The sequence below is a fragment of the Bos javanicus genome, chromosome 9, assembly GCF_032452875.1.
Source record: "Bos javanicus breed banteng chromosome 9, ARS-OSU_banteng_1.0, whole genome shotgun sequence".
NCBI lineage: Eukaryota > Metazoa > Chordata > Mammalia > Artiodactyla > Bovidae > Bos > Bos javanicus.
In genome coordinates this window covers 26,149,019-26,170,778 of record NC_083876.1, presented here as the reverse complement: position 1 = coordinate 26,170,778, position 21,760 = coordinate 26,149,019, and the positions used below count along the sequence as shown (strand labels likewise).

At 36.1% G+C, this 21,760-nt stretch overlaps 1 protein-coding gene across 1 annotated transcript in view; it reads left to right on the top strand.

Annotated features, from left to right (window-relative positions):
- RNF217 (ring finger protein 217) overlaps window positions 1-21,323 on the top strand; it is a 132,414-nt gene extending 111,091 nt beyond the window's left edge. The window contains exons 4-6 of the mRNA XM_061427378.1: window positions 4,383-4,584; window positions 9,587-9,658; window positions 11,319-21,323. Coding sequence (XP_061283362.1) covers window positions 4,383-4,584; window positions 9,587-9,658; window positions 11,319-11,392 — 348 coding nt within the window. The 3' untranslated portion in view covers window positions 11,393-21,323. The remainder of the gene's footprint in view (window positions 1-4,382; window positions 4,585-9,586; window positions 9,659-11,318) is intronic.
- The last annotated feature ends 437 nt before the right edge of the window (window positions 21,324-21,760 follow it).

Sequence of the window (21,760 nt, the reverse complement as noted above, 5' to 3'; positions counted from 1 at the left end):
GGAACTACGGAAGCCTGTGTGCCCTGGAGCCCACGCCCTTCTCCCCAACAAGAAGCGCTGCTGCAATGAGAAGCCCGAACGCCGCACCTAGAGAGTAGCCCCCACACACCACAGCGAAAGAAAACCCGCACAGCAGCGAAGACCCAGCACAGCCAAAAATAACATTATTAAAAAAAAAAAATATCCCTGTGTTGTGGAGAATTAGAATAGTGAGATAAGTTAGGAACGAAGAGTTAGTCATCGGATCTCCAAAACCTCTCATAATTATTGTTTCTAATTCATCCCTCCCAATATCAAAGCCACGGAGGCAAATGCATATATTAAAATAATTTTATACATAGACTAAATCTCACTGGGAACAGTAATAGATAACAGTTAATTTAGTTATCATTTCCCACTTAAAGGATAAAATAAATCTTCAATTCTTGGTGAAAGTGGAGATAAATACTTGTAGGCAGATGTGTACTGATTTAGTTATAAAATAGGTTGGATATTTAGCAGTACATTTATTGTTATTTTTCCACCTTAGAATTAAGCAGAATCTGTATGAAAATAAACAGCTGAATTCTAGTTCAATAGAACTGGGATTTAAGATAGTTTGTGGGCATTTTATTAAACTAAATGTAAACAGCTTGAAGAGGGGAGTAGATACATTGATTAATGTCTTATTCCAGGTGTTTGTATGTCCTGTAAAGAATGTCATAGGCTCAGAGGTGGTCCATGTTGTCATTTCGATCTACTGCTACTGTGTGGACTTAATATCAAACTCATATTAAAGAAATATCTGGCATATCCTGAATATTTTATCTTATGACTTGTAAATATACAGATATATAAGCAACATGTAGTGTTTAAATATTCAGCTCCTTATGTATCAGCCATCTTTATTTGATATAGATGTAGAGAAGAAACCCTGTCTGTGGTAACAAATCAAATGATGTTTGTGGCTTATGGGCAGTCAGTTTAATCTAGTGGATTAGAAATATCTCATCTGTCTTAACTCTGTCTGCATCTCTTAATTAAATACAAAGTTTTGATGCTGAATTACACTTGGGCAATTAGTTTGTTTTTTAGCAGAGATAAATTGATGAATGTTTTGAATCTATAATAAAAATGTTTTTAAAGCTTCACTGAGAAATAAAATGGACTTTACATAAATGTAATTTAAACCAACTTTTAAAAGCTTTGATGTTTTGAAAAGAGTGACCTTTAAAGATATATTCAGGGAACTCATTTAGCAGATTAAATTTATCATCCTTTGGGTGTTAGAAGTTCAAAATTATAACTTGCTTATTAGCAAATGTGAAAAGTCCTGTCTCTTGTTACAAGTTAACTTGCATTATGTCAGTGCATTTCTCTTTTAGCCTGAAGTTATAAAATATTCATATATAATCAAGATATATTTGCAATAGTATTAGAGGATTCACTCTGTACCTGACAGAAGTTCTGAAACCATTTTTCATGATTAAGTCATTGCTGTTATGTGTGTAAAATATTCAAATTACTCTATAGAACCATATAACCCTGTGACATATAGGGTTCCCATAGAGTATTATCAGAGCTTAGAATTTTATCACGTCCTGTGTAGACATATTATTGGACTAACTGTACTTTAGTAGCCTGCTGTGTTTTGAGTGTTATTTTTGAAATAAGGAAAGACTTAAAATAGGCTAGAAATTACAGTCTTTGGTATTTAAATGAATAATGAATATACCACATAAAGATTTTAGAACACAATAAAAAGTATTACAAACAGATGTAAAAGAGCAGTGAAAATTGAATATGAAATTTTGAGGCAAATGAACTGTCAGCAACAAGTTTAATTTATTAGAACAAGTTTCCTGTCAGAAAAAGTTTGAATATTATTTTAAAGGAAGAATGTGGATTAGTCCGGAGAGCAACTAAGCCAAGCAGAAAGACTCAGACATGCCTCATGCAGGAGGCAGACATGATGACACTGTCAGCAAAGAATATGACTGACCCTCTGGTCTTATCTTTAAGTTTATGATAAGAGGGTGCTTACCTCCCTGGGTAGCTTAAATGGTAAAGACCCTGCCTGCAATGTGAGAGACCTGGGTTCAATCCCTGGGTTGCAAAGAATCCCCTGGAGAACGCATGGCAACCTACTCTAGTATTCTTGCCTGGAGAAGTCCATGGACAGAGGAGCCTGACGGGCTACAGTCCATGGGGTCACAAAGAGTTGAACACAACTGAGCAACGAACACTTTCACTTTCATCTTAGCATAATAACAAAATAGACATGAATCAAATCCTTTCTCCATTCATTCAAGCAGAGTACTTTTCTGAGCTCTGGTTATGAATAAACATGCCAGTCTTATGGTTGGTCATGAGGGTAAAGATGCTATGTATGTACAAAGTTTGGTATATAATAGGCTCTAAGCAAATATTAGCCCTTCTCCCTTTATAGGTCACATACAACACTATGGTATGTGGCTAGGAAATCTGTTAAGATTTATTATCTCCATATCAAGATCAAATACAATATACAGTCCAAAGGTTGAGGATGTGAAGAAGTAACCTTTATTTTGGATGCTTAGCAATTGTCTCTGAACATGTTTTCTCCTAATGCTCAGGTGGTTTAAAGGATGAGAAATAATTCAAGGGTTAAGTAGGGCCTTGCCCTACATCGTTCCTAAATGCCATCTGCTCTGCTAAGTGGATGCAGTCACAGCAGTTGTTCATCAGGCTTATTCATAGAAACAGGCCCTACGGGGCCATCAGGGGAGAAGTTACCAGGAAGCTGCAGAGCTTAAGCTGCAGAGATCCTCACCTGCATGGGACCCTTTGTAGGCATCCAATTTGTAATTTGCATGCTTCTCCTTTAAGTGTGTGTGTGCTCAGTCATCTACAACTCTTTGCAACTTCATGGACTGTAGCCCACCAGTCTCCTCTGTCCATGGCATTTTGCAGGCAAGAATACTGGAGTGGGTTGCCATTTTCTTCTCCTAGAGATCCTCCTGACCCAGGGATCAAACCTGCACCTCCTGCATTGACAGGTGAACTCTTTACACTGCACCCCCTGAGCCCCTCTAATTAGATAACCAGGCTCCACAAAACCTGGGTCCACTCTCAAAGGACTGTCAGGTAAAAGGGGAAAAAAATCAATACAATTGAAAAAGATGAGGTGGCCAATAGCAGGAAAAGCAAGTTTGGCTTCTATTGACCAAGTAATGATTGGTAGTTACCTTTGACCACTGATGCCCATATGCCCTTGACCATAGCAAGTCCTTGCCTGTCCAGGAAGGTACTCTCTAGTCTAGCATCAGTCTAAGAATCATCCATATGAAGAAGTGATAAAGGAGATCACTTGGCAATCAGGGAATGCCAGTTACACTGCCCAGGTATTTGGTTCCTCACAGTTTTAGGTGAGTGAAGGGGGAGGGATAAATGGAACCAGTATTGTACTGACCTGACTCAGTATGTGCCTCCAAAATGGGTTAGTCCCTGTATGTATATTATCACATTTTTATTCTCATGAGTAATATAAGTAAGTAGTATCATCTAAATTGTAGCCTGGGAGATAAGGAGTAATCTCAGTATTTACCTGTAACTTGACAGCAACAACTTCTGTATTTTCCTGTTAACTTGACGACGACAACAGTTGTGCAGGTAGCATTGTATACACAGTCCTGTTCAGGCGTTTGCAACTAACATGAGAGCTGGGAACTAAAACGGTATTGCAAATACACTTATACCTACTGGGGCTTTCCTGGTGGCTCAGCTGGTAAAGAATCCGCCCAACTGGGTTCAGTCCCTGGGTTGGAGAGTTGGGAAGATCTCCTGGAGAAGGCAAAGTCTACCCACTCCAGTATTCTGACCTGGAAAATTCCACGGACTGTGTAGTCCATGGGGTTGCAAAGAGTCAGACATAACTGAGCGACTTTCACTTTTACTTTACACCTATTGTCATTCCCTTACACAAAGAGAAATTTCTGTCCCTTAAAAAATTTTATGTAATCCTTTCTTTTAAAGAATCCTCTTTGTCTCTTCTTATTTCCCAGGCCACCTCATTTTTGCTTATCATAGCATCAACAAAATATACCTTCACAGCATTTTAAATTGCCTCCTAATCATTGAGTGAGATGTATGTTTAGAAAGATAAGTGAATTTTCTTCAGGATGTGTTTGTTTATATTAGTCAAAATAAGCCAACAGCTTCAGCATCTGAAATGTTAATGAGCTTTACACATCTAAAGGGTTTGATATAAAGATGGCCTTAAAGAATGTGATTATAAGCAAACTCACAGCTTCAGGAATGCTCTGTAAGGCTTTTATTTTGGTGAAACTTGTATCTTTTGTTCCATACATCCTTTATTAAAAATTTAATAACCTTGTTCTTCTATCTCTCTTTCTCTGTTACAGATCCACATCCAGAGAACTGAAGGGTGTGACCATATGACCTGTTCACAGTGTAACACTAATTTTTGTTATCGATGTGGGGAGAGATACCGCCAGCTCCGTTTCTTTGGAGACCACACCTCAAACCTCAGTATATTTGGATGCAAATACCGCTACCTCCCAGAGAGACCTCACCTAAGGAGATTAGTGCGAGGGTCAGTCTGTGGTGAGTGTCCAACATTATTTATAGGAATCTTCCTCAGGAAGTACGCAGTGACGATGATAGAGCTTAGAAATGTGACCCAACAGCTATGATAAATCTCAGCACCTGCCATGCATTCTAGTAGAGCCTTTAGCTGAAAATAGGAGGAAGACATTTTTTTCTCCTTTTGTGTTTAAAATAAAAAAACTTAAGTTTGTTAGCAGGACACTTTCTATATGAGCAAGTGGATTTTGTTCGAAAAACGAATAATTGAATCTACCGCAGAAATGTTAAGTCATTTCTGAAACCCTATTGTAGGTGATTTGATAGAAGGGGACACTGTCACATTGATTTGTGTAGTGACGATACTAGCAATGGGTCTTAACACATAACCTCTGTTTATTCATGGAAGACACAACAGTACAGTTTTTAAAATCCCTGTGTTTCAGAGTCTTGTGATAGAGTTCCACTGTACCTATATAGTTGATAAGTTGTATATATTTTCTATTTGTATTAGAAGTTAATATTAATCGCTTACAGTTAATGAAATGAGCATCAAATGCCTTCATTGCATACAAACCCAAGTTTAAATATCCAAGGTTTTGATCCCTGGATCAGGAAGATCCCCTGGAGAAGGAAGTGGCAACCCACTCCAGTATTCTTGCCTGGAGAATCCCATGGACAGAGGAATCTGGTGGGCTACATTCCATGGGGTCACAAAGAGAGAGTCGGACATGACTGAAGTAACTTAGCATGCATGCATGAAATGCTTTTATGGATTGACTTTTTACTGCTTTCTTCATCCTCAGCAACACATGGTCTCATATACAAATATGCAAATGTAAACACAGATTCCTAGGTGCAGTGTTCTTCTGGCCTAATAGTTCTTCTTCTAATGGCTCCCTACTCCTTTGGAATAGACCTACAATGAGATATGCTTTCTTTTTCATCACCCAGAACTCCATTCTTTCTTCCTCTGGCAGTCTTTCTCACATATGCAATATTTTTAAACATCATCCACATGTCTCCCTTTCTACTTACTTCATGAAACTCTCTTATATCTCTCTTCAACCCTCCATCACTTCATTAGGGTTGTGAAACCACTCACCTTGCTAGAATCATGGCAGGCTACTCAGAACAGTTGGTGGTAATGATATACTTCTGACAGCTAAACAGTAGAACATATATTTTAAATTTAATCATGTGGAAACCAGCACCATCATTTTCTAAAATCTTATATGATCTTTGTAAAACACTCTTCCTGAGCTTTATTTAGTTAAATGCAGTGTTCCATAACCAATAGCATTGAATATAGACAAGATTGGTTTTAATAATTTTTAGTGCTTTTTGGTTTATTTGCATATAATAGTGTATGTAAACAATTATATAACCAATATATACTTACTAGTTTAGTAGGCTTTGGAGAGATACTTAGGGAATCTAACCCCTATTTATAACAATACTACCATGAGAAAGCTAATTGCAAAGTAAGTTTTTGAGCTATAACCTATTTGTAAGTCTATATATACAGAGAACAACCTAAAAACCAACACCTGTATCTTTTCCTGCATTGCCAATTCTTTTCCTTCCTACTTCAGTGCCATTTTGTTGCAGGATGTTTCCTTCCATTTTTATTTTTAATAATCTTTGATTAGAGCATGCTTTTTCCCCCCATTTTTCTGTTTAGTCATTCTTAAATAAAGTTATTTCCCACCCTGTTTGTCCAGTGATATTTTGGACACCTTCTCTTTGGGTCCTCTCAGTTTTTGCCTTGATGCCATCAGAATCCTCTTCCCACATCATAAAATACAGTCAAGTTATTTAACAGCCTGTAGAATCGACAGGCCATGAAAACATTGTCAGCAGGGAAATATTTTCTTTGTACTGTCTTCATTTTTAAATTTTGCAGTCAGATTTCTGTAAATGGTTTCCTTTTGGGGCCCATTTTCGTGTGTGTGTGTGTACGTGTGTGCTCTTGTGTGTCAGGATGTACCTGATAAAGCAGGGAGCAGCTGGCCTTGTAAGCTCTCTCTCCTACACATATTTTTCCACCTTCAGAACAGCGGTCAGACCGTCTCAAACTGCTGTCAGACCATCACAAGTGTGGCAGGAAAATGTGGACTTTTCTCCTATGGACAAACAGGGAAGAATACAATAATCCGTGTTACCCATTACATTTTACAAAATGGAATAAAGTGATTTTATAAGCAGTGTTTTTAAATAAAAGAGCAGTTCAGTTTCAAACATCTCATCCCTACAAAAGGCAGGACAAGGCTTGCTTCCTCCCTGCCATGGGAGAGAATAGATGGATGACAGCAAAGCCTTCCTGACCTCTGTCTTTCCCTGATCTACAGTTTGGGAAGCCTGCAGATGTCCTTGGATAGAGACAGGAAAAGGGCCTATCCTCCTCTCACACCTGGAGGATGAGAAACAAAGTCTTCGTTTCATGTCAGCATCTGCCCAGCTGCAGATCAGAAGTTCTGTCTCTAGAGAATAAAGCAGAACAGCGATTGGAGGATAATTAGTGGCCTCTGACATGGAAGTATCTCCCTAGTAGGTAGATTTTTCAGTGAATGGCTTCCTGGGTAGCTCAAACAGTAAAGAATCTGCCCACAATGTGGAGGACCTAGGTTCATTCCCTGGGTCGGGAAGATCCTCTGGAGAAGGGCATTGCAACCCACTCCAGTATCCTTGCCTGGAGAATTCCATGGACAGAGGAGCTTGGTGGGCCACAGTCCATGGGTTCGCAAAGAGTCAGAGATGACTGAGTAATTAACACTTTCACTTTTTCAGGGAGTAGGCAGATTTTTCAGTGAATGGTATTGGGAATAAAAGTGACAGAAAAATGCTTAGTTCTCATATTATTCCATACAAATATTCAAAGTATTAAAGCATACATTGGTGAAGAAAATACAGGTCTTTGATTCCTTGTTGACAAGTAGCTTATATACAAAAATAGCTTATATGCAAAAGAAATGGAGGCCCCCCAAAAATAAATATCAATTTTTTTAAAAAAAGAAGTCTGGAACCAGAATTGAAGAAATAAAGATAGCCAATAAACATGTTTTAAAAGATTCCACATTATTAGTAGTCAGAGAAATGTAAATTAAAATAAAATGAGGTTTCTTTGGATTATTGATTAGCAAATATTTTGTCAAGTTAATACTCTGTGCTGAATTTCCATACTCTATTGAATGAATTGGAAATTTTGTGCAGTTCTTTTACAAATAAATTTGATGGTAACATGATAGACATTTTAAAATATGATAAATCTAGGCTGACAATGGTGTACTTGCAAGTATAATTTAAAATAGCAGAAAAAGGAACAAAAAATAAGTACTAAAATATTTAAATAAGGTAGGATATATGGATATGATAAAATATTGTTTCAGCTATTGAGAATAGTATTTTAAAAGAATTATTATTGATCTAGGAATAGCAGAATCTGAGCTTAACTGTCCTCAGGACAGTTTTAAAAGTAGACTTAAACATGTGTCAAATATGGATTGCATGATTGTAATAAGTTTATTGCTTCCTAGAGAGAAAAAGAGCATGTATCTGGTTCTGAGTCCTGTGACGTTTGAAAACAGTAGTGCTGTTACCTTGCAGTCATGTTTTATCTCTCTTATGAAAATATATCACTCTTGTGAAATTGATAATTACTTAAAAAAGAAATATGAATGAGCACACTGAGCTACATGTACAGGAGAAAACAGATTCACTTAAAATATGCAAGTCAATACATTCTAAACTCAAGCATAGCGTTATGAGTGTACAAAATATAATTGTTCAGTGGGATTTAGTATTGCTTGATAAATTATATCATTGGTGAAAAAAGTAAGTAAACCTCATGGTTAGACATTTTGTCAACTGAATGTCAATTTTTTCTAAATTAGATATTAAAAAATATATTTCCTAAAAAAAATATTTTCTCTCTCTATATTTTCTGTGGTTCCAGAGACCCTTTCTTAAGAATAAAAAATGTTAATATAATTCTGACAAATTTCCAGCAAACGGCAACATTATGTTTCTGTTTTCTAATGTAGTTTGTTATTCCAAATTAGCATCCTTATTTATAGAATGGTGTTGCTGCTTGATTCTTTAATAGCAATGTGATTCTACTGCAAAGTCCATCCATTTTTTCCTCTTCTCTCGGGTTTGCATTCTGTAGCTGTTGCTACATCACATGCTTTGAGAATAAGATTACCATGTAATGATAAAGATTATGATGTAAAGACATTAACTATTAGCCTCTATTTTTGTGCCAGTGCCTTTTAACACCAGCAGGATTCCAGTCGTGAACTTTGCGCTGTAACTAGAATTTATTGTAATCACTGCTCAGTTATTCATTCAGAAGAAAAAATGCTGGTTGATGCCACTGGCATCCTTACCAGTGTTTAGCCTTCTTATAAGTACTTCCTTTTTAAGTTTGCTAAAATGATTTATTTGAATAACCTTCAGTATATTGTGTGTCTACTGGTGATTTTCTCTAACAGTATTGAAACATCCCATTTGTCATTCAGTATATTAGACGTTCATGTTGTTAGTTTCCTTTGGACCCAGGAAATAAATAAATCACGTTTTCAGATGTGGGCTTAGGCAGAACTCTTTGTAGCACTACGAGCTCTCCATTTTGTGAGCTAATTAGATTTTCTTTTGCCGGCTCAGGATGTGTCACTCCCTTTTTAATCTTTCAGAATATTTAAAAAAAATGACAATGGAAGAGATCTAAAGGAAAAAGCACAAAGTTGAATGGTTCTGGTGGAATAAAGTGAGTCAGTAGCTTTAGAATTTTCTTGGTTGTATAAGGTAAGTAATTTATGAGATGGATGACCCATGTGCCCAGGACTTGAGTGAAGTTACTGAATGTACACATTTGTTCTACATCTGATACATTTCCAGAGAAATATTGCCTTACTTATAACGACTCCTTAAAAATACACACTGTGATATTTAAAAGTGTTGCTGAATTTGTATTTTGGTTTTAGTTTAAGACTCTCTAAATGGTTTGCCTTTTGTTTTCCAGCTGGAAAATTGTTCGTTGCACCTCTAATTCTGGTCTTGGGATTAGCACTAGGGGCCATAGCAGTTGTCATCGGTAAGAAACACTTAATGTATTTGAGATAAGAATTCTCTGGGTGCTGTAGAGAGAACATGAGTATAAATGTAATAGTGAGTCAGTTAGTAAGTAGGGGAGGTACCTGGCCTGTGCTTGCTCTAGATAAGCCATCAGCACATGATTTATAGATTCGGAGGGGTGTGTTTCATATAGGATGTATTTGTGTGGCACTTCTTCACTCCATGAATACTCTCATTCATATTTCTTATAAAGCATTATTAACTCTCTTTTAATACAAAAATTAGTGTAACTAGAATTTTACCAAAAGATTCCAGTGGACAAGAACCCAGATTTAGAGCATCAAAGGAAAGAGGCTCTGGTACAGTTTGGTTAGTTCTAAGAAAAGGATTCCCTGGGTCAAAAAGATACGTTTGATGTGGGTAGGAACACCTGCCCAGCATAAAATTGAGCACTTTGACAAATAGAAAATGTATCAGTGATAAATATAGTTTCATTCATACAGGTATATTAAAATACACATTTCAAGCAGTGATTCTGAGACTCTGGAGTGCTTTATAAGAACCATGAAGGCTGGTTAAAACACAAGTTAACAGGTCTTTGCCCTAGTTTGTGATTCACTATAGAGACGGGACCCATGGATTTCTAGTTCTAAAAGGTTAGGTGACGCTTATGCTCATGGTCCACGGACCACACTTTGAGAACCATTGCTTTAGAGAATTTAAAAGCAAACATGATAGCTAAAGGCTGCTTGGATAATTGTTCCATGTAGTAGACGGGATTTCTCTTTTTTTCCTAAATAAATTGATTTTATATGTCAAGTTCTGTTTAGCAAGTAATTTGTATGTGCAGGATAGATAGAATTATAAAGTAACTGACATAAGTTCTTGCAATGAGTGAGGCTTTATGAAGTAGATGCTATTTCTGCATTTTACAGTTGAGGAAATTAAAGCTAGTCACTGCTGCTGCTGCTGCTAGGTCGCTTCAGTCGTGTCCGACTCTATGCGACCCCATAGACGGCAGCCCACCAGGCTCCCCGTCCCTGGGATTCTCCAGGCAAGAACACTGGAGTGGGTTGCCATTTCCTTCTCCAATGCATGAAAGTGAAAAGTGAAAGTGAAGTCACTCAGTCATGTCCGACCCTCAGCGACCCCATGGACTGCAGCCCTCAAGGCTCCTCCGTCCATGGGATTTTCCAGGCAAGAGTACTGAGTGGGGTGCCATTGCCTTCTCCGCAGCTAGTTGCTAGGACCTCACAAATGGTAGAATTGGGAATCAAAGCTGACATTTGCTCCAGCACCCATCTTCTTGAGTAACATGTTATATGGCCTGAAACTGAAGCATGAATATCAGTGTGAAAGATATAACCAGGGTTAATAAAGAAGACTTAAACTTACGTTTTGATATTTTGATGAAAAAAAATTCATATCAAAACTTGTGTCACAGACTGTTAAAAGGTGAGGAGAGAGTTTAAAAAAAAGAATAAAGAAGAGAATCTTGAAAAACTAAGTACGTTTCATAGCGTAGGTATCTTCCCTCTTTTCATGTATTACTAAATAATGATTATTAATAAATAGCTTGCAAAATGAACATTTGAAAATAGAAATGTTACAAATCTATCGTACTAAAAGCCTGTTCTTTTAATTAGCTTTCATCTTTTTCTTTTTTTTTTAACCCCCAGGTTTATTTGTATTTCCTATCTATTGCCTTTGTAAAAAACAGAGAAAACGATCACGGACAGGAATGCACTGGTAAATGCAGATGATGTCATCTGACAGCGCTGGGCTGGGTAAGAACCACACAGGATGATACACGCATCAGAGGGCTGCACCTTGCAACCGCCTAGAGGAGCCTTCTGCCTCCTCTTCCCCGTGTTCTCTGCAGGCCACAATGCCTCTAGCTCCAGTGCATTCCCAACATGGTATCCTGTCCTTTCCATATACAGATTGCTGCTTTTACGAAACGGTCACTTTCATAGACTATAAACATCTATATCATAGACTCTTCGTGGTTCTTGGAAGACAGTACTTTAATTAGAACCAGTTATCCTCAAAACTGTCTGAGCATGTGTCTCCTGAGCATTGCTTAGACTGTCTTTGTCCCTGACTCTCCCTCCAGGCCTTCTTCTGAGACTTGGGGTGAATAACTCAAGTGCCACCTGCACCAACAAGCAAGGCCACCTTTCAGAAGACGGAGGCTCACCACACGCACCTATTTTCATCTGTGGCCCAAGCATATAATTCCTTCCTCCTTCAGATGCTCTCATTGTTACAAATCTCAATGCCCAAAAAGGAACTAATGAAACTAAATGAGAAGAATCCTAGTTACTGAAGTGTATCGTGTAGGGGTGTGAATGTGTGTGTATATACGTATCTATATTAAAACTAGGTCCAATACCTTGTTCTTGTCGAGTTCCATGCCTCTACACTATTTTTCCACATTTTTGTAGACGTATTTAAAGACGATCGTTCCTTTGTGGGCATAATTTGGTAACGTACTGAATTAAAGTCAGCGTAGACAACAGGCTGTTTTGATGTTGACCCTTTCTGTTTCTTGCTGTTTCTCTGTGTGTCTCAGATGTACACACAGAAATTTGTGCAGAGTCGCCTCAAGGATTATCAAACTTTATAAACTGACAAAACTGATAGGCTGCTTCTAGGAAATTCTCGAGACCTAAACATTCAGTCTTCTTTTCAGATTTCTTACATGTTGGCATACTTGCTTCAGTCTATAGTTAATTTAAATGAGTTTGCTGTAGAGAGAACTGCTGAGGCCTTTGAACATATCCCCATTCTTCTAATTGTTTAACCAACTGGTGATGATAATAATTATGCTTTAGATTAAGCATATGGTATTATTTAAAACCCCACCCTCTCACCTCTCCTGTCTCTCTCTCTCTGTTTGTCCCCGAGTTTTTCATAAAAACAAATACTGTTTTTGAAGGATTTTTCTTATGTTTACTGCTTCAATGCATAATAATGTGTTGGTATCTTCTTATGGAGGGGTGATTTGAAACAAAACTTTTTATGTTCACAGGTTTATCTAAAACATAAACTGCTTTTAGAGAAGGAAGCAAAAAATGAAAAAAAAAAAAATTTAGGATGTTTTACCAAACTGAGAAGTCTTTAAAAGTAAGAAAAGGACAAGTAACTAAATTGTGTTTTATTTTGTTTTCATTATGAGTGTTCATCATTAAAGACCCCTAAGAAGCCTAAAGTTGCCACTTGTCTCCAAATCCTTAACATTAGTTATTGGCATTGATGTAGCATTTACTTGTCACCTGCCTTTTCTTAATTGAAATACATTATGTGATAAAACATGCATTAACATGGATAGTTTGTCTTGTTGGGCTTCAGAGTATAACATTTATCATTTTTATTTGATCTAAAAAGTCCATGATAGTGAAGTTTATGTGCACAGATAACAAGCCAGCACTTCCATTCTCTGAGTAACACTCAGAAAAACTTCACTGCTGGACTAATCTGTTTCCAGTTAGAGGAGGCTGTGTCCACTTATGGTCCTAGAATAGCATATTTCAAAACATAACATGATACAAGAAGTCATGCTGTAGCTTCACAAATTCATCCGTGCCTCTACACTGTTTTTCCATTCATCCGACTATCTATCAATCCAACAAATATTTATTGAGTGCCTAGGCTACATCCTCTAGCAAGAGAACTGAGAGAATGGAAAGTTCTAGCCCTAAATCCACATAATTTTGTCATAAAAGTGCTTAATTTTTGTAAATTAGTCTTTCCCTTCCTGGACTTAGGTGTTAGTTTAATGATGTGTGCATGTGATGAAATCTAAATCTAGTGGAAGTGTCTATGTATGATATGTGTATGTATATATATTTAGATATATACATGGCTGCATATGAATACATATATACTAACTAGCTAAATAATATACTCTCTGGTCCTGGATAATCTATTTCCTTAGGTTATTGTATCTGTGTGTCTGTTGTCTTTGGCCTACTCAGGGATTTTTTATTCCTTTCTTTGAATAACTTATCTTTTGGAGATATTTTTATATTATTTGGAAATGTTCCAGTTTTCCACTTACAGAGCAGTGTCTGTTATCAGTGAAGGCTCTTTCATCAACACTTGTGATGGTGTGCACAGCATTGCACAGGATTTTCATTTTTATATTTCGTAGACTTTTTTAAATTAATGTGTGCGTTTTTCACTTTCAGAGTTGCTATATATCAGGCCTTTCCCTGCTAGTGACTTACAGTAGGTATTTGTGACTTTTTTTGCTAAGTGTCATTAAGATCTTAAAAAGGAAGGAGAAAGATAAAAGAGATTATTTATATGTTAGTGCCAACATTGAAGGTAAAACAACCTTACCTTTTGGAGGAAATTTAAAAAATGACTTTAGAAAAAGATGTGCATAAGATGAATATCTTTTTATCCAAGGCTTATCATTTTAATATTTTTCATTATAAATGCAATATATGCTCCTTAAAAAAAATCAGCTATAAGGAATTATAAAATACAAATTCCTCTACTTTTCCCCACCCCTTATTTTCTAGTGGTAACCACTGTTAATGGTTTGGTATAGGTCTTTCCAGATACTATCTAAAAATATACAAATAAGTAAATATGTATGTGTGTATGTGTATCTGTGTATGTATTAGTTTTGTACAAATAGAATAATAATATGCTTACTGTCCTGTGACTATTTTTCATTTTACTATGTATTGGTAGACAAATTTCCATAAGTGTTTAAATAGAGTTACCTCATTCTTTTGTAAATTAACTACATATTCCATTGGGGGGCATACATTAATTTATTTAATCAGTCCCCTATTAAATGGACATCAAGGTTGTTTTCACTTCTCTGTTACAAAACATTGGTGAAGACCCTTTACATATATTTTTGTCACTGTGTGAACATTTTCATAAGTTTTTAAATTTGGTTTTTATATTTGTAATAAAATTTTAATGCATTTTCGATGAATGAAAATCATAGAAATAATATATTTAAGACCCTTTTCTTGGAGAAAAAGTTGTGTAAAAGTGCACCATTTTTGAAGAAAAGCATATTTTGCAGGATAATTTGTCCTCATGCTTGATTAGCCAAATAAATACCTTGCCAACACAAAAGAAAATTCATCTTATTCCAATAAAAATAAAGTGCAATGAGATGTCTGTAATATAATGAGAGAAAGATACATTGATGTTTGGATTGCCTAGTTTTAAAACTTGAGGAATTTAGTGAAATGGCTAAAGTGATCATGTTTGTCACATTTTAAAAACACTATCCATGTTCATGCATGTTCCACAGAGGAACTTAATTATGCCATTGTGAGAAGTAGGAAGCAATATGTTGGTAATTACAAACGACCACATTATCCACAGAAAAATAACTTTGAGTGTACATAAAGTTGGTGGTTTTTTGGGGTGCTTATAAACAGAACAGCATGACATTTATTTGACAATGATTCCCAGCATTTCCTGAAGGACTTCTGTATGTGGAGTTAAGAAGAAAAGAGGAATCACACCTTTGGCACAAACAGCATTCTCTTGCCACCACCCTGATTTTCTGATAGGTGCTATTGTTTCCTAAAGGTAGAGCAGACTGGAAAACAATCAAAGATAATTAAACACTGGTCAGGTTACAACCTGATATCTTTAATTGTGCTGTCCTCTCTGTGATATCGGATTCATTAGTGCCTGTCAGGAAATTCCCTGTCTTGTGTCACCCATCATCTCTTGAGTCCCAAGGCCACAGGTGAGTCTTTATCTTTTGATCCTGTCACCCAAACAGATGGCCCAAGGCTCCCCTACAATACCTTCAAACAGTTTTCCAGTCCCCAGACAACCCAACCTCATTTTCTCCACTCCTCTGAGACTCTAACCAGCTCCTCTGCAGTAGAAAAGAGGAGGAAAGGAGTGGGTTAAAAACTCACTTAGGAACCTGCAAGGCAGTTCATTCCTCCTGGACCTTTGTCAAATGACAGGACATCTGCCAACACATTGATCTAGTTTCTCCCTTATTAAACAATGCAGGTGTTTTTAACACTACAATTTTATAAGTTCTATTGAATTCATGATTATAAAAGTTAGTGGCCTAAGTAATATTAATTAGTATACTTCATTAAGTACCAAGATAAAAATTCATACCAAATGCCATTTTATATTTGAATTTTTTATGCAAGCTGCACATATGCCTTAATGTCAGTCTTCCCATTGGATTGTGTGCTTAACCTTTCATATTTGTGGCCGAGATCTGTCTCAACCCTTGAAAGTAATCTTTCCTGTGGTCAGCTTTATTGTTTTGTGTTAATGCCTATTATAAATATAGCCTTAAGGTCCAATAATGCACTTTAAATACTTGTGTCATTTTAAGTAATCTGACAGAGTTAAACTGATTGCAATGTTTCGATGGAGACAGTAGAATAACAGTGTTATTAGCAAATAGATGTCACCTCTTTAAATCTGGCAGGCGAGCAGGGAGGAGGGTGGAATCAGAAGCGGAAAATTTAAAACAAGTAAAACATACCTGAAAAAGATATAGCCAAGTTTCCAAAACATATAGTAATTCTAAAAATTGGTATTAGGAGCTCGAACCTAGCAAGCAATTAATGCATGTTACCTAATAACTTCATTGGAATATTTGTTTAAAATACTAAGTTAGTTTCTAGTGCACGTTTTAGCTGCATTTTTTATTTTTCATGAAATCTATAAAAGAAATTCCACCAACTAGTACCATAGTAAATCAAAACTACCGTTAATAGCCAGTGTAAGCATATTTTGTTTGTTCAAATCATTGTATTTTAATTATGACATCTTCCTCTGGAAAATAAGTTGCAAATCCCATTTTAATATGAATATCCATAATTATTGTTTCAATAGTTATGAAATAATTATAAATTTGGTATGAACAAAATCAGAGTCCAAATTTGGGGAGTGCCGTCTATGGGGTCGCACAGAGTCGGACACGACTGAAGTGACTTAGCAGCAGCAGCAGCAACATGGTGAAATGCTCCCTTTCCAATGCAAAGCTTTAAAAGAGAAAGACACTTCTTTGTAAATCATAGAGGGGCTTTGCTGGTGGCTCAGATGGTAAAGAATCCACCTGCAATGCGGGAGACCTGGGCTTGATCCCTGAGCTGGGAAGATCCCCTGAAGAAAGGCATGACTACCCACTCCAGTATTCTTGCTTGGAGAATCTCCATGGACAGAGGAGCCTGTAGGCTACAGTCCATGGGGGTCACAAAGAGTCAGACACGACTGAGGGACTAAGCACAGCACAGAGGATAAAGCTATACTCATTTCACAGCCAACTGGTGTGTGGGGTTTGTACTGTACATCGCTATTCTGGGGCTGGAACTTTATAGTCACTTAATCAGAATCCAAGAAACAGTCTCAGCAGTGTGAGACTTGCAGTCATCTTTTTGGATCATTAGCTGAAGCCTTCAAGTATCACATACTTTACATTTCCTCATGAAAAAAAAAGTATTAGTCACTCAGTCATGTCTGACTCTTTGCAGCCCTGTGGACTATATAGCCTCATACATGGTGCCAATTTTAGGAGCATGTAACTTTTCATGTTAGAAATTATGTTCTTTTTTGGCTAAAGAAGTGACTGTTTTGAGACTATCAATATGGCCTTAAAAGGCAATGAATTTTTTTGAAAAAAACATAGAAGATTGCTACTACCTTTTTTGGCCACTTCCTGTTAGTTTACAAAAGAAATTTCATTAGGTGTATTTAACTCTGCTTTGCTTAGCTTATACACCTTATTAGCATAGAAAATATTTTTTTGTTTTTTCAGGGTTATCCCACATTTTTGTCACTCTGATCCATCATACTACTTTTTTCCCTGCTTGTAAAGTGATATTCACATACTTGAACATCAAGTTTCTGTTTTCTTTCCAGATTTCTTAGTTATCTTGCTTTTTCCCTCTGCAGTCCCCTTCCTGTCTTGACTGAATGTGGGATAACTTCTGTCTGACCATTAACTTTTTTGACTCTAATGAAATTCAAACTGAAAGGACTCCACAATTTGGCCCTGGTAGTAGATCTGTAAGTTGAAACATGCCAGGACAACTTGGAACACTGTCCCTCTCCTTGATAGGAGTTGGAACACCCTGCCTGCCCTCCTGTTGTTCCTCAGTCCTTAAGTCCTGTCGGATTCTTTGTGACCCCATGGACGGCAGCATGCCAGGCCCAGCCCTCTGATAAGAAGTAAAATGAATGAGAAGATGTCAGTTGAATCTGAGAGCCTAGAAATACTCTAAAATGTAGCTTTCAAAATTGCTTCAGGACTATTGTAAGGTCAATATTGTGTTTGCATCTTAGTTGGACAGAAAGCACATGTGGATATTCATTCAGTGTGACCCCCAAATCATTCTTGATTCATCCAAAATGGCCAGATGTGTGCCTGGGGGTCTTTGTTTCAACAAAAATCCCACAGCTTGGTCTTAAGGCTGGATTTATAATGTTGTCACATTTGTATGTAAGACTTGACCATGGATCCTTACTCTGTGAACATTATTAGACTTTTTGATAATCTACAGTGGATGGCGTTGAATGTAACTCATATCGGCCCTTTTCTAGAGAAACCATGCAAAGTTTGCAGATGTTCAACATTTTCATTGATATGAAAACCCACACTCAAGGTATATTAGTATAGGTTTATTATGTAATATGGAAGAACCTAAGGGAGAGTCAAACTTGGGTGTTAAATTGCCCCCAAATTGCTGAGATAATGTTACTTCAGATTTTTCCTTGTAGCTGGCCCACTACTTTGGTTATCAGTTCCCTGTAAAGTTAGGTGCCCACCTCATGCTCCCACTGGAGAAATAATGTGAATAATTCAGTCAAGTTCTTAAAAATAATATTTTTCACTATATATTATTTCTTCTATGTCCAAATATACCTTTAATCTTTCAAGTAAACACTAAATATACGATAGAAGTATCTGAAATTTTCAGTTTATACAAAATTAGCATGCTTTGTGTTCTTTTATAAAGAAAATTCTAGGTAAAGTGTGATTTTTATCAGCTGATTACAAACCCTTTCTTTAAGACATATTATTTTAAATTCTATATGGCAATAGCTTAATTTTGTTATTTGATCATATTCATCATAATTAAAAGTCTTTAGATGGTCTTGAAAAAAGTAAACCTACCTTGTATCTTGTATGAAACTTAGAACACTAATTGGTATATTGGCAAATATATATATATATACACCTTAACAAGGACAATCTGTTACAGATTTTTAATATAAAAATTAATTGACAATCTTGTTTATTATGAAAGACATTATTAGTTTAATAAGTAATACGTTCTGAGATATCATAAAAATAATTTTGTGTTGAAAGAACATGAAAACGGTGGCATAAAAATGTTGTTAGGTTAACACATTATTAAGAAGCCACAACAGTTAGTTGTTTTGTTTCTATTGCAAACAAAATTATTAGATGTCTTCATGAAACATTTATTTACATGTATATGTATGTTGCAAATTTGTGGGCCTATTCTCTTTTTCAAAACGAATTTAAAATACTAAAAAGAAAAACATTTGAGTCTTTAATCTGTCATTATTGTATATTTAGAAATTGCAGTTCTAAAGAATAAATTTTACTTCCTTTGAATTACCAGAATATATTCCATTTAAATTACATGCTCACAAACAATAGCAAATGAAAAGAATGTCTTAATTTTAAGATGAGTGACTTTGACTAGTAGGTTGTACCAGATCTTGTCATAGTCTCATTACATTCTTTTCATTTTCTGTAACATTAATAATGGCATACTCCTTTTCATAGTAATATATGAGCCTGGTCGAAAAGAGATTTTCTTTGCTTTTTCAATGACATTGGCAAATATTTATGTAATTTTACTTTTTATCCCTTTCTACATTTCATTGGTCATACTATTAACTTTGGTATTCATAAAACTATGTGGAGGAAGTCATTTTGAATATATTTTAAGAAAGAGGGATGTAGAAATAAAATAAGAAAATAGAAAATATTAATACTCTTTTGTAGAAATTCCTAAAAGAAAATTGGAAAGGAAGCAAATTCTGTTGTGATGGAAATGTCGAACAATTGGGAGTGTTTAAGACTTTAATGTCTTACATTTTTAGAGTGATGGGCTTCTTAGCTCCAAGTGGTTATTTCATGCTGTTGGTTCCATGAATTGTGCTTTTAGCATAATATATAATTCCTCCCGCCAGTATTCTAGTGTTTATACATTAATTACTTTTAAGAAGAGAAGAAATTAGTGAATTAAGGTCAGGGAAACTGGGTTTATTACCATTTTCCAATAGCAGTAAAGTATAGTCCCTTTAACCTTCCATATGGTGCTTTGTGTGATGAGAGTATGAAACATTTATCTCTGTTATTAGTGCCTTATTTTTTTCACTTGACTTTGTTTCTTATCTGAAGAGCCATATATTTGTGTGAGTGTTTCTTTGTCCTTCTATTTAAAGTGCTGATGAGACACTTTAGGAATATATATACGTAGGCTGTATTTGCCACCTTCATTCACTGTATTTTCTCCAGAACAGCAGGTTAGCCAATATATTTTTCTTAAATTCATCGTCATTTTTAAGCTAAAGTATTTTAAAAAAAGGATCTTAAACACCATAAACTGAAGCCATTACAACTGAAATGTATTTTTAAGCCACCAAAAAGAATGCTGATTATTAAAGTTTAAAACAAGAGTTGGAATGGCTATAAGTCTTTATAGCTACAATTAGGATAAAATTACAAAGCATTAAAAATAAAAGTAATTATATGGTTCTTCAGGAATTTGACCAGTTTACTACCACTTGTCTTTGATAATACTTCATCTGTAATTCCACAGAGATGCCGAAGAATTGATGGTGTTTGCTGTTTAAATGGAGTTACTCATTCACAGTGGGCTTTATCAACAGTGAGACATTTGGACAATATATTATCCTGCTCTTCTTGATCTTTGCCTTTTGTGTTAGTTTTATACAAAAAGCTGGTGTTGTTGTATTCTTTATGTACCATAGTATATAATTCAACTTTTCCTGATGAATGTATAACGAATAATTAAAATAAATCATGTGTTTAGAAAAGACAAAGACACAGGTTGTATATGCAAATATGTGTAAATATTTGACAAAGAAAAAAAAGGAGAAGAATCTTCCTGCCAACCGATATGTCCTGCTGGATGGGACATGGAAATTAACAGATTTTCTTTTTTTTTTTTAAGCAGTGAAATTTAAAAATCTATTACCTCAAGAATTTTCAGTAGATATGTATCAGTGTAACGATCCTTCTTCGTAAATACATTCTCACATGCTGCTGGCAGTAAAAGCAACCCACGTGTCAGATCACACAAATTTTAGGGTCAAGCCTTTCAAAAGATGGACACCTTGTAAGACTTTGGAGTCCAATTTTGGACTTTTAGTAATGTCCTTATGGCTTTGTGTTGTGGTTGGGCTTCTACATTTATTTTTTGTTGCTTTTGGTTGATTGTTTTAGAGTGGAAGGGCAATCTTAATCATGAGATCAGATCTCATGGAGGGGTGAAACAACATTCACTCTACTTGGATGCAGACTATAAAGGGAACCAACTACTTTGTCACTGTATGAACTGTTGTGTGGATTCCTGTGGAGTGCTGTTTACTTGCATGATGTGTGCAGGACATCGTGCACCATCATCTAGCAATGCCTAATAAAAGTTTTTAAAAGAGAAGACTCGTGGTTTTTTTCCCAGTTGATTTGGAATTTAAACACATCAAAAGGTAATATTGGGCAGTGCCAAAATTACATGTATGGAAGTAAATCTGGAAAGTTATTGAAGTCATTTCTGCACCAGATTCTTAAGAATGGAAAAGCAGGAATGCACAGAAATTCACGGGTGTGCATTTTGGAAGGTGGGTCGTGTTGTGTTGCTGTGGCAGATTTTGAGGAAAACACACAGGACAGTGACGATCATTCTGCATGGAGTGTGATGGAGACACAGATACTGTGAAAGTAAGAGTCTGGCTTAGGGTAGTGGTTGCTCCTCAGACAGAAGGGGCTGGCATGGAGTGGGAAAAGTAGAAACTGCTAACCATTAAAGCTAAATATATATGCCTTCCTTATAATGCCTTTCTAGCTCTATCATTCGGAGAAGGCAATGGCACCCCA